Below are 11,912 nucleotides of genomic sequence, written 5' to 3'. Positions count from 1 at the left end.
ACCTTTCTGAGCCAGCCGCGTAGTACCCTGGCTTACTTTCCTTGTCTCCGCGTACTCATCTGCTAGCCGAGCCGCCTCGTTTAAGTTAGCGGGACGGCGATCTCGTACCCAGTCTTGTATGTCTGCGGCCAGGTCTTGGAAGAAATGTTCCATTAGGAACAGCTGCAATACTTCCTCCCCGGTGTTGGCCTTGCACCCTTGGACCAAAGGGATGCCACCCTTTGTAACTGGTTGGCCCATTCCATGTGGGAGTCCACAGCCATCTTCTTGGACTCCCGGAAGCGCGGCGGTAGGCTTCTGGCGTTACGGCATATCGGGTTAGTAGCGCCTTTTAACTTGCTGATATTGTAAAATATCCTCTGGAGCGAGAGCCCGGAAAGGCTTCATTGGCTTTGCCGACAATTTCCCCGACAAAATAGTGGACCCATAGGTCTGGTGGTACCTGGTGTAGTGAGCACTGCCTCTCAAAGTCCGCCAAATATCATCTATTTCCTCCTCACTTTCTACAAAAGCTTTAAATGCAGTGAACGGTATTTCTTTCCTGTAGCAGCAGGTGGGGGGGGTAGGAACTGCAGGTGTAATGGGCTGTCTCGCTCTTACCAGTTCCAGTTCTTGTCCCCTCTTCGTTTGTATCTCTTCCCTTGCTTCCCGGAACAGCTGGTTGATTAGTTCCATGGACGTTTCTGGATACAAGGATAATCTCCGCTGTACAATCCCAGTAATTACATCTTCTTTGCTGACCAGTGCAAGGGGCTCCGTTCCTTCCATGGATCCATCCATTTCGTCCAGCTCCAGCAGTTCAGCTATCAGCTCCCTCCGCGGTCTGTTGCTGGCGCTCCTACCACGACTCTCTAATAAATCTTTCAGTGTGGATCTTTTCAGCCTGGCGTACTGCGACTCCAATTAGCACTTGCTCTTTGGATAAAAGGACCATCCCACCGCTGCCAACCAATGTAACGGCTACCCAAGTAGTGTGAGGGTCTCAGCCGTTGGAGACGTCCTTTTCCCTGGCAAGCTGCGATATGCAGGTACCGCCGGTATATCCCATCGAACGCCCTTCCAAGAAACGAGACGGGCTACGTTTGAAGGGTCAAGCAGACTGACTCTATTTGCCACATTTTTCCTCCTTATATCTGGTTACAACTGTACAGAAACAAATGACACTCCCCCCCCCCACCCAGGGGGGACTTCAATACACACACTTTGAAACAATGACACTCCCTTGAGCCAATCAGCCGCTAGCCGTTTTGGCTCCTTAACTTAATCAGACAATAGAATTCAATTAACCTTTAAAACAATTATCACTCACACATAACAGCCTCCGTATTCTGAAGGGATTAACTAAACAACGGCGAGTCAATTAGCTATGCAAGGGACTATTAGCATTCAACAGTGAAGAGTTCCCTTGCATGATTAACCCTTTGAGCTCAGAATACAATGTGGTACATCCAATTGTGACAAGTCCTGCAGTATTATCAATGTCCAGGCAGAATAGTCCATGATCCGTTACACACCTCCATCTTGTCAATCCCTTCACTGCTGTAACACCCCTCTCACCCCCCCTCTCCTCCATTTCTTTTTTTCCCCGTCTTTTCTGTTCACCTACAGTTGTTTTTTTTCTTGTCAACCCCTTCACTGCTGAAACACCCCTCTCACCCCCCTCCTCTTTACCTTCGTTACTTACCTCTCTTTCCTTTTTAACTTCTCTCCTGTTCTGCATAATTAATATTTCTGTGGGGAGCCTGGATTTAGCCCATTGCTGGTGCCATTACCTAAGGGAGGGTTGAGCATGGGGCTCCCAACTTACTAGGCCAGCCGAGGTGTACACTAGCCTATGACCTTGTGCTTCAGTGGGAGGGACAGCAGGGCGTGAAAGGCTGGAGAAAGTTAATGAAAGCTTGCCAATTTTTTTGGTAGTGGCGGCAGACCTTCAAACCAGAGCAATGGCAGGATCTTGTTAATTGAAAAGGGCTTGTTGGCTAATAGTAATTTGTTTTCAGCAGCAGAAGCTTTGCCTTCGTGTTGCACAAGGTCTGATGGATGAGGGGTGGGTGGAACGGAAATGCAGAATAAGGAGGGGGCTGATGTATGTACAGTGATGAAAATAAGTATTTGAACACCCTGCTATTTTGCAAGTTCTCCCACTTGGAAATCATGGAGGGGTCTGAAATTGTTATCGTAGGTGCATGTCCACTGTGAGAGACATAATCAAAAAAAAAAAAATCCAGAAATCACAATGTATGATTTTTTTAACTATTTATTTGTATGATACAGCTGAAAATAAGTATTTGAACACCTGAGAAAATCAATGTTAATATTTGTACAGTAGCCTTTGTTTGCAATTACAGAGGTCAAACGTTCTTGTAGTTTTTCACCAGGTTTGCACACACTGGAGGAGGGATTTTGGCCCACTCCTCCACACAGATCTTCTCTAGATCAGTCTGGTTTCTGGCTGTCGCTGAGAAACACGGAGTTTGAGCTCCCTCCAAAGATTCTCTATTGGGTTTAGGTCTGGAGACTGGCTAGGCCACGCCAGAACCTTGATATGCTTCTTACAGAGCCACTACTTGGTTATCCTGGCTGTGTGCTTCGGGTCATTGTCATGTTGGAAGACCCAGCCCTCGACCCATCTTCAAAGCTCTAACTGAGGGAAGGAGGTTGTTGCCCAAAATCTCGCAATACATGCCCCGGTCATCCTCTCCTTAATACAGTGCAGTCGCCCTGTCCCATGTGCAGAAAAAAACACCCCAAAGCATGATGCTACCACCCCCATGCTTCACAGTAGGGATGGTGCTCATCATTCTTCTTCCTCCAAACACGGTTTAGTGGAATTATGACCAAAAAGTTCTATTTTGGTCTCATCTGACCACATGACTTTCTCCCATGACTCCTCTGGATCATCCAAATGGTCAATGCAAACTTAAGACGGCCTTGACATGTGCTGGTTTAAGCAGGGAACCTTCCGTGCCATGCATGATTTCAAACCATGACGTCTAGTGTATTACCAACAGTAACCTTGGAAACGGTGGTCCAGCTCTTTTCAAGTCATTGACCAGCTCCTCCCCGTGTAGTCTCCTGGCTGATTTCTCACCTTTCCTTAGGATCATTGAGACCCCACGAGGTGAGATTTTGCATGGAGCCCAGTCCGAGGGAGATTGACAGTCATGTTTAGCTTCTTCCATTTTCTAATGATTGCTCCAACAGTGGACCTTTTTTTCACCAAGCTGCTTGGCAAATTCCCCGTAGCCCTTTCCAGCCTTGTGGAGGTGTACAATTTTTGTCTCTAGTGTCTTTGGACAGCTATTTGGTCTTGGCCATGTTAGTAGTTGGATTTCTTACTGATTGTATGGGGGTGGACAGGTGTCTTTATGCAGCTAATGACCTCAAACAGGTGCATCTAATTTAGGCTAATAAATGGAGTGGAGGTGGACATTTTAAAGGCAGACTAACAGGTCTTTGAGGGTCAGAATTCTTAGCTGATAGACAGGTGTTCAAATACTTATTTGCAGCTGTATCATACAAATAAATAGTTAAAAAATCATAAATTGTGATTTCTGGAATTTTTTTTGGATTATGTCTCTCACAGTGGACATGCACCTACGATGACAATTTCAGACCCCTCCATGATTTCCAAGTGGGAGAACTTGCAAAATAGCAGGGTGTTCAAATACTTATTTTCCTCACTGTATATCACAAAGGTAAAATCCTGCCCCCTCCCTATGAGGGTGGCTCCAACTGGGCGGGAATTTGTAAGGGTGCAACACCCCAGACAACCCACCTTTTACGCCCTGCACAAGGTCCACAAGAGTCTTGTGGACCCTCCAGGGAGACCTATAATCTCAGGTAAGGGCTCAATTTCCGAAGGTGTCAGTGAGGTTATTGACCAATATTTGAGACCGCACGTCCTCAACCTACCATCTTACACCAAAGATACTATACATCTGTTACAGATGCTTGAAGATATGATGATACCGACGGACGCCTTTTTGGTTTCCGTCGACGTTGAGACCCTGTACAACAGCATTCCCCATCAATTGGGTTTGAGGGCTGTTGAACAGGTTCTAAAGCAGCGGCCAACTACCGACTGGAAGTTCAACACTTTCATCCTTACCATGTTGGAATTTATTTTGTATCATAACACCTTTCTCTTCCAGGGCTCCCACTACCTCCAGGTACAGGGTGTGGCTATGGGAACGTGCTGTGCACCTTCCTATGCCAACCTGTACCTGGGGGAGTGGGAGCGGGATTTCCTCCTGGGAGAGAATGCGTCTATGTGCGCTGCCCATATATTGATTTGGCAGCGTTACATAGACGACATTTTTATTATTTGGGACGGACCGGAAAGTGGCCTCAAGGAACTTTTGAGACTTATGAATATTAACAAATTTAATTTGTTTTTCACTATGTCTCATAACCAATCGGAAATCAATTTTTTGGACATCAGCATTAGGAAAAATCCAGATGGTAAGATCAACTCGACTCTCTTTAGGAAAGAGACTGCCGGGAATACCATTTTACATGCTGGCAGTTTTCATCCCGAACCCCTCAAGAGGTCAATACCTTTTAGCCAATTCCTTAGGATTAGGAGAAACTGTTCTTTGGAAGACGACTTCCATGAACAGTGTAATGCGCTCTCCCTCCGTTTATCCTCTAGGGCAGACCTGGGCAAACTACGGCCCGCGGGCCGTATACGGCCCGGCGGACCTTTTAATCCGGGCCCCCCCGCCGCCGCCGCCGCTGCCACGTTAATCACCGCGGCGGGGAAAATTACAGACAGCGTTCGTTTGAACAGCTGTTTTCCCCGCCGCGCATAGACACTCCCCCTTGGACGGATCTGTCCAATCGCGAGCAAGGGGGAGTCACATAGACACTCCCCTTGCTCGCGATTGGACAGATCCGTCCAAGGGGTAGTGTCTATGCGCGGCGGGGAAAACAGCTGTTCAAACGAACGCTGTCTGTAATTTTCCCCGCCGCGGTGATAACAGTAGGCAGGGCCGGGAGGGGTCAGCATTTTTGATGCTCAGGGTGCATGAGGTCAAAAAGTTGCGAAAACTTTTTTCTTCTTCCAGAAATGAAATACATCTTGTTAGAACTTTACTTTTGTTTATTGTGAAAGCCGGGAACATTTTGCAGCCAGCACAATTTAATGTGAAAAGCTGAACGCTGATAATTCAACGTATATCAATTTTGCAAATGAGCATTCGAGAGATATTACTTCTCTTAATGCAAATCTACGGCATTCTGCATTTAACTCTCATAATGTGTCATTTAGGAGCTGAATGCTGACAGCAATAAGTGCATTTGAATCTCAAAAGCTTTAAAGACTATTGCTTATTTTTTTTCCCTTTGATGCGGGATGCTTGTTAAAATATGAAATGAAGCATTCAGTTAGCCAAGCTTGTTATACCGCAACCCTAAGAGTAAAATACACGTAGAAAATACCATCTGCGCAGCTTACAACATAAGTGCTAATACATTTCTCCAGGGTGAATGGGTAACCAATAATCTAGAAGAGATGTTTTTATTTCACGCTCACCCCCTATCCTTTGCAACTACAGCAATGTTTAAAGCAAATCTGTTACCCATAAAGCAACACTGCAGTATTGTAGAGCTGAGAATGGAATTTCACTTTATAAGATCATGCTGTCATTGATCAGCGGGTCATACATGACCAGTGGATGTCTTCCCTGATAGTACAGATAGGTCTCTGACCAGTGGCGGCTGGTGCTCAAAATGAAAAAAAAAAACCTCAATTGCAGCCACTGTGCCTATCAACCACAGCCACTGTGCCATCAAACGCAGCTACTGTGCCATCAAACGCAGCTACTGTGCCATCAAACGCAGCTACTGTGCCATAAAATGCAGCTACAGTGCCATCAAACGCAGCCACTGTGCCCATCAAACGCAGCTACTGTGCCAAACGCAGCTACTGTGCCATCAAACGCAGCTACTGTGCCATCAAACGCAGCCACTGTTGCCATGAAACGCAGCTACTGTGCCAAACGCAGCTACTGTGTCATCAAACGCAGCTACTGTGCAGCCACTTGTGCCAACACAACGCAGCCACTGTGCCAACACACGCAGCTACTGTGCCACCATAAATTGTCGCCACTGTGCCCATCACACACAGCCACTGTGCCAATCACACGCAGCCACTGTGCCAATCACACGCAGCCACTGTCCCCCTCCTGTGTCATGTCCCCAGCGTCTGTCCCCCTCCTGTGTCATGTCCCCAGTGTCTGTCCCCCTCCTGTGCCATGTCCCCAGCGTCTGTCCCCCTCCTGTGCCATGTCCCCAGCGTCTGTCCCCCTCCTGTGTCATGTCCCCAGCGTCTGTCCCCCTCCTGTGTCATGTCCCCCAGCCTCTGTCCCCCTCCTGTGTCATGTCCCCAGCCTCTGTCCCCCTCCTGTGTCATGTCCCCAGCCTCTGTCCCCCTCCTGTGTCATGTCCCCAGCCTCTGTCCCCCTCCTGTGTCATGTCCCCTGTGTCATGTCCCCCAGCCTCTGTCCCCCTCCTGTGTCATGTCCCCAGCCTCTGTCCCCCTCCTGTGCCATGTCCCCAGCCTCTGTCCCCCTCCTGTGCCATGTCCCCAGCCTCGGTCCCCCTCCTGTGCCATGTCTATAACAAGTACTCGTACCAGTTTTCCAACAATGATATTTACTGCTTTTTATAAAGAAATACAATTGATTTTATGCAGTATTGAGTTTAGCCTTTTGGCCCGGCCCTACAAAATATTTTTAGTTTCTCATGTGGCCCCATCGAAAAAATAATTGCCCACCCCTGCTCTAGGGGGTACACAAAAACTTGTCTCCGGAAGGCATTCAACAGAGTGAAAGCCTTAGACAGACGCCAACTGATCTTTAAAACCAAATCTCGGAAAGTTAGGTCAGAAGAAAATAACTCAAGAATTATCCTGGGATTCTCAAACGAACACACGAGAATCCGAAGGATAATAACCAAATTCTGGCCTATACTTACAGAGGATCCCATCCTCCAAAATCTAATTTTGGATAGACCCCAACTTACTTTTAGACGGGCGGATTCCCTGGGAACCATGCTGGTTCGGAGCGAATATAGGGGTAATTCCACCAAAGATCCTTGCAAGACGCATGGGACTTTCCCATGCGGACACTGTGCAAGATGCGAGGTCATCGGTAGAAGGACCACACTGGCATTGCCCAACGGGGAGACCTTTGTGCTTAAGCACTATGCAACTGCACCACACGTGGGGGTAGTTACCTCATGCAGTGCCAGTGTGGTTCCTTCTACGTTGGCAAGACCAAACAGCCTCTTTTTAAAAGAGTGGAGAAACACATGCACTCCATGCGAATTGGTAATTTGTACTTACCTCTCGGAAGACACGTAGCCAAAAAACACGGGTATCATATGCCCAAAGTTAATTTCACTGTCCTTGACAGAATACACATCCCCCTCCGGGATTGGATTGGAACAAGGTGCTACTCCAGCACGAAATGCGCTGGATTAGACACCTGAAGGCAACAATCTTTCCAGGACTGAATGAGATGGAGTGCTTCAGGCCCTTCTTGGAGGGGTTCAGCTCTGGGAAAACAGACTGATGCTCTCTCTCCCATTTGCCTTTTCCCTTATCCTTTCCATTCCCCACCATCCCCTTTTCCCTTATTCTTTTTCGTTTTCCTCTCCCCTCTTTCCTTCTTCTCCCCTTTTTTTTCCCTTTTCTTTTCTCCCACCTTTCCCTCCTCGCTTTTTATTTTTCCCTTTTCTCCCCTCCTCGCAGGGACCTGGGATATTTGGGATATAGGTCGAGATTTTGAAAAGTAGGATTCTAACTTTGTTAAATTATTTGACTTTGTAATGATACAGATTGAAATGTATTTTTGATGTGTATACAATATTTAATTTTTCCTTTTTGATTTTGATTGTAAACTTGTTGTCAGATGTCAGCAATATGCCTGCAGCATACCTTGTGGCCTTTCATCTGGGAGATCCATGTGTGGGGGTTACCGGGTCCGGATTGGTGTTCGCTCGGCGTTCCTTTTGGTGTCTGGGGCGCTCCCCCTTCTCCCAATTCAGGAGGGCTCCTCCATCCACTGCCGGGGGAGATGAGCACCTAGGTGCTCTTCCACCAGAGCTTTCATGCTCTGGAGGCATTCTCCTATCCGGCAGTGGTGACTGTATCCCCTTACTGTAACTGACAGGCTTTGAGCCTGTTAGTGTATAAGACACTAGGGTATTAACTAAAAATCAAAGTTAAATTCAATCTTCTTGCACCATATCCAGGAGTGTTTCCAGGAATATTGTTTCCTCTTCCACCTCTCGGGTGGATTGGTGGCAAGATCCCCCAGCCCTTTTCCCACTCCTTTTTACGTATCAGCTGTCCCACTATCCATTTTTTATTTATTTTCTATTTAATTCCTATTTACATTATATCTTTGTGATTCTGCCAATCTTATTCCAAAAAATTATTTTGCTTCTTGCTTTAACTAGGTGTTTTTAATTGCAACCGTTTAGTTGTAAAACTAAGTTTCTTTTTTGGATTCGATCTGACCCTGTTAGTGGTCCTGTGCGCCTCTCTCTGTGGGCGGTGGGAATCATCCCTTTGTGCGGACACTTATGTCCTTTCATGGCCATGATCTAATAATTGGGCGCCCACAGCGGCGCCTTTGGTGATGCGTTAAAAATGCGACCGCAGCCACTGCTCCTGCCGCGTCACAGCCGCGTGACTATGCGCACCCGATTGGTTGCGCTGTAATCGCGCGATATGCTGGACGCGACGGGATGGTTTGGGCTCATGCTGGATGACGCATCGTATATGCGACACCGGCTGTCGAGCCATAGTGCGGCGCTTTCTATTGGTTGCAGCTAGGTCAGCTGACAGCGATGTCTGCACTGAGCGTACTGCTCCGCACCTTCCCCCTTAATGCAGCTAAATTGGAGATGGCGAGGGCGTTTGTGGACATGCGCCCATCGCCCTCTCCATAAGCAAGTTCACCACCTGGTCTAAAGACAGCGGTATCGCCATTGGAGTGGATTGATTACACCTGGGGCGCTGTCTAAAAGGTAAGTATATAAGGGAGTCAGGGGGGTTCTGTCAGCACTCATTTTCCTCCCATCTCCTGCTGGAGTGGGAGGCTATTTTGGTATCTAATTTCTTTCTAATTTATACCCTTGATTAGAATGCCTGTTTCATCCATACTGAGTTAATTCACTAGGAATGGTGAGTATTTTTAAGGCGTTCCATCTATACTCTTGGTCTTTTTTGGTTGAGGGATAATCTAATGATAATTTTCATACCTATTTAAATCTTTTCTTAGCTGTGACACTCTATACCCAGCCTTGGTTGCTGACATCTTTTGGTGGATACTTTTGTTATCCCATACACCCCCCATGATTCTGGAGCTCTCTGGGAGTGGGGGAGCCCGATGGGCATTGAATATATCGCCTGGCTTGGCCGTCCTGGTTCCGGTACACACACAAGCTCCCTGGGGATGATCTAGGCGCTCCATGCTTGGGAGAGGGTGAGTCTTTTTCCTTTCCTCTGCATATTGAGCCTTCCTACTCCCTCCCCATACTGTCCACATGCTGCAATGCTTATGTCTGATAAGTATTTTTCATTATATGCATTTCTCATATTTCACCTTTACAGAAAAGTCTTACTGCTAATGCTCCCTGAAGAAGGATGTATTACTAAAAAGCATCTGAAACGCGTCGGAAACGACCATCCATACCCTTAGTTTTGCCCTGGGGTACACGATGTTCCTTTAGCAGCAATTTTTCTAAACTAGAATTTTTTCACTTTTAATGTTGTTATATTGTGAAGTATTTATGTTTTGATTATTTGTAATAAATCTTTATATTTTTATGACCTAGTTGTCACCAACACTTTTTTGGTTGCCCTAAAAGTCCCACCTCACTTAGAGGTATCCATTTTTTGCATTGACATAGGGATGTTGGCAACATCATGCCCTCATACATGAACCAAATCTTTTCCCAACTGGGCGTGTAAGGAATGTGGGAGGTCCGGACTCCCACATCCTGACCACCCTGGGCTCTGCCACGAATGCAGTTGTAAGTCGGAGGACCTCCCCCAGAAGTCCTCCCCCTTGCAAACAGACCCACCTCCTGTCTCGCAACCCCCCCACCCACAACTCCCTATCCCCTATGTCCAGTATTGAACATAGATGGCAGCTACTACTGCCCACCGACCGTCGTCCTGGTGATGCCTGCAGGATCGGACTCCCTGGCCCAGCCATCCGCTGCCTCCGCCCAATACGCTCCAGTATCAGGGCCCCTTCAATCTACCCCTGCAAGGGCACTAGTCCCTCCTGCACCACTACCACCCCCCAGCCAAACTCCCAGCCTACCTTCCTATGACCCAGCAGGTTCTGAATGGGAAGGTGCTGATGAGAGGTGTAGAACCCAGGGCCTGAAGGACGAGATAACCTGGAACTCGGGGCCCGGCCGTATGCTGCCAGACGCTCCGCTCAGGTATGCCTCCTTTTCCCCCTCGCAAGCATCCACCCTAGTAGTTTCTCTCCCTGAATTACATCCTATGCCATTTTTTCGTAGAATTGCACAGATCCAAAATACGTACTCGTCGGCATGGAAGGATCTAGCTAGCTTGTGTAAAATTAAAGCAGGAGATGCATACTGGCCAATAATGGAGAAACATTTTAATAATGCCCGGTTAGCAAGCGAGGTCTCATATTACTCGGGGGTTGTGTTTTGTGAACAGAGCACTAGCATTCAGGATGTGACACAAGACCCGACGGAGTCAGTGGAAAAGTTTTACATGAGACTCACTCAGGTCTTTACTGATCTAGGATTTTCTATACATACCAAAGCTCATTATCAGATGCTGTCAAGTGCTTTTGTCGCAGGTTTGAAAGAACCGATACGGAAGGGACTGATAGTGGCCCTTCCAGAGTATAGGACATTATCCTTAGACACCTTATTGCCTGTTGCAAGAGGTCTGGAAGTACAACAACCACTCCCAGAGGTGACACCCCTAATGACTAACTCCCGCCCAACCACTACCTGTGGCTCCCGACCCCCCACTGGCCGTGGCTCCCAGCCAGCCCCGGAGAGCCCATATTTGCTTTAATTGTGGGATTCAGGGTCACTACCAGAGGGACTGTAGGGCCCCCAGACGGTTTAGCCGTGACCCCCCCCCAGTATGACCGTGGGTATGATTGAAACCAGGACTACAGGTATGATCGGAACCAGGACTCCAGATATGGTCAGTACCCGGACTCCAGGTATGATCAGTACCCGGACCTCAGGTATGACCAGCGCCGGAACGCCAGGGCTTTCCCTCCTCCCCGAGGGGAGCGCCCTCAACCTGTCGCATAGGATAACGGCAACCCTGTGTCCTCTGTCTCGTCCCCTTCCAATAATGGCCGCCACAACCCGGTCAGGGGCGGGTCCCCTAGCAAATATTTTGATTCCTATAGAGGGCCGCCCCACCAAATTTATTGTGGACACAGGTGCTTGTCGTAGTGTCATTCGGGAGGCAGAAATCCCTGACCCCTCCTACTTATCCTCTATAGATGTGTCCTGTGTGGGTGTGGACGGTCAGTCTCGGTCCAGCCCCCTCACAAGACCTCTACAAGTTGGTACTACCCCCGCATTGTTGGCAAGATTTGTGGTTTCGAACACCTGTCCCCTCAATCTCTTGGGGGCGGATGTTCTTTCCAGGCTTCAGGCCTCCATTTTGTATAATGCTGATGGGTCCATCTCCGTGTCCACTGCCCTGAGTGAGGGTGACACGTCAGCATTATGTTCCCTCCCCATCCTGATGGCCCTGCAGGTTTCATCAACCGCTATCCCTGACCATTTCCTTGATCAAATACCTTCCTGCCTCTGGTCCATTGGCCCGGAAGATGTAGGTAGGTTGTCAGTTCCCCCGGTGGTAGTCCTTCTCAAACCAGGAG

The 11,912-nt window shown here is 48.0% G+C and overlaps 1 protein-coding gene across 1 annotated transcript; it reads left to right on the top strand.

Moving 5' to 3' along the window:
• Positions 1-3,719: 3,719 nt before the first annotated feature.
• On the top strand, positions 3,720-7,577 carry LOC120929219. The gene is made up of 3 exons (XM_040340508.1): positions 3,720-4,654; positions 6,790-7,333; positions 7,419-7,577. Exons 1-3 carry the CDS (start codon positions 3,720-3,722, stop codon positions 7,575-7,577), a joined length of 1,638 nt encoding a protein of 545 aa, XP_040196442.1.
• Positions 7,578-11,912: the final 4,335 nt, after the last annotated feature.

This window comes from Rana temporaria, chromosome 1, assembly GCF_905171775.1.
Source record: "Rana temporaria chromosome 1, aRanTem1.1, whole genome shotgun sequence".
NCBI lineage: Eukaryota > Metazoa > Chordata > Amphibia > Anura > Ranidae > Rana > Rana temporaria.
The sequence above is the reverse complement of the archived record's forward strand: the minus strand, read 5'-3'. Positions and strand labels throughout refer to the sequence as shown.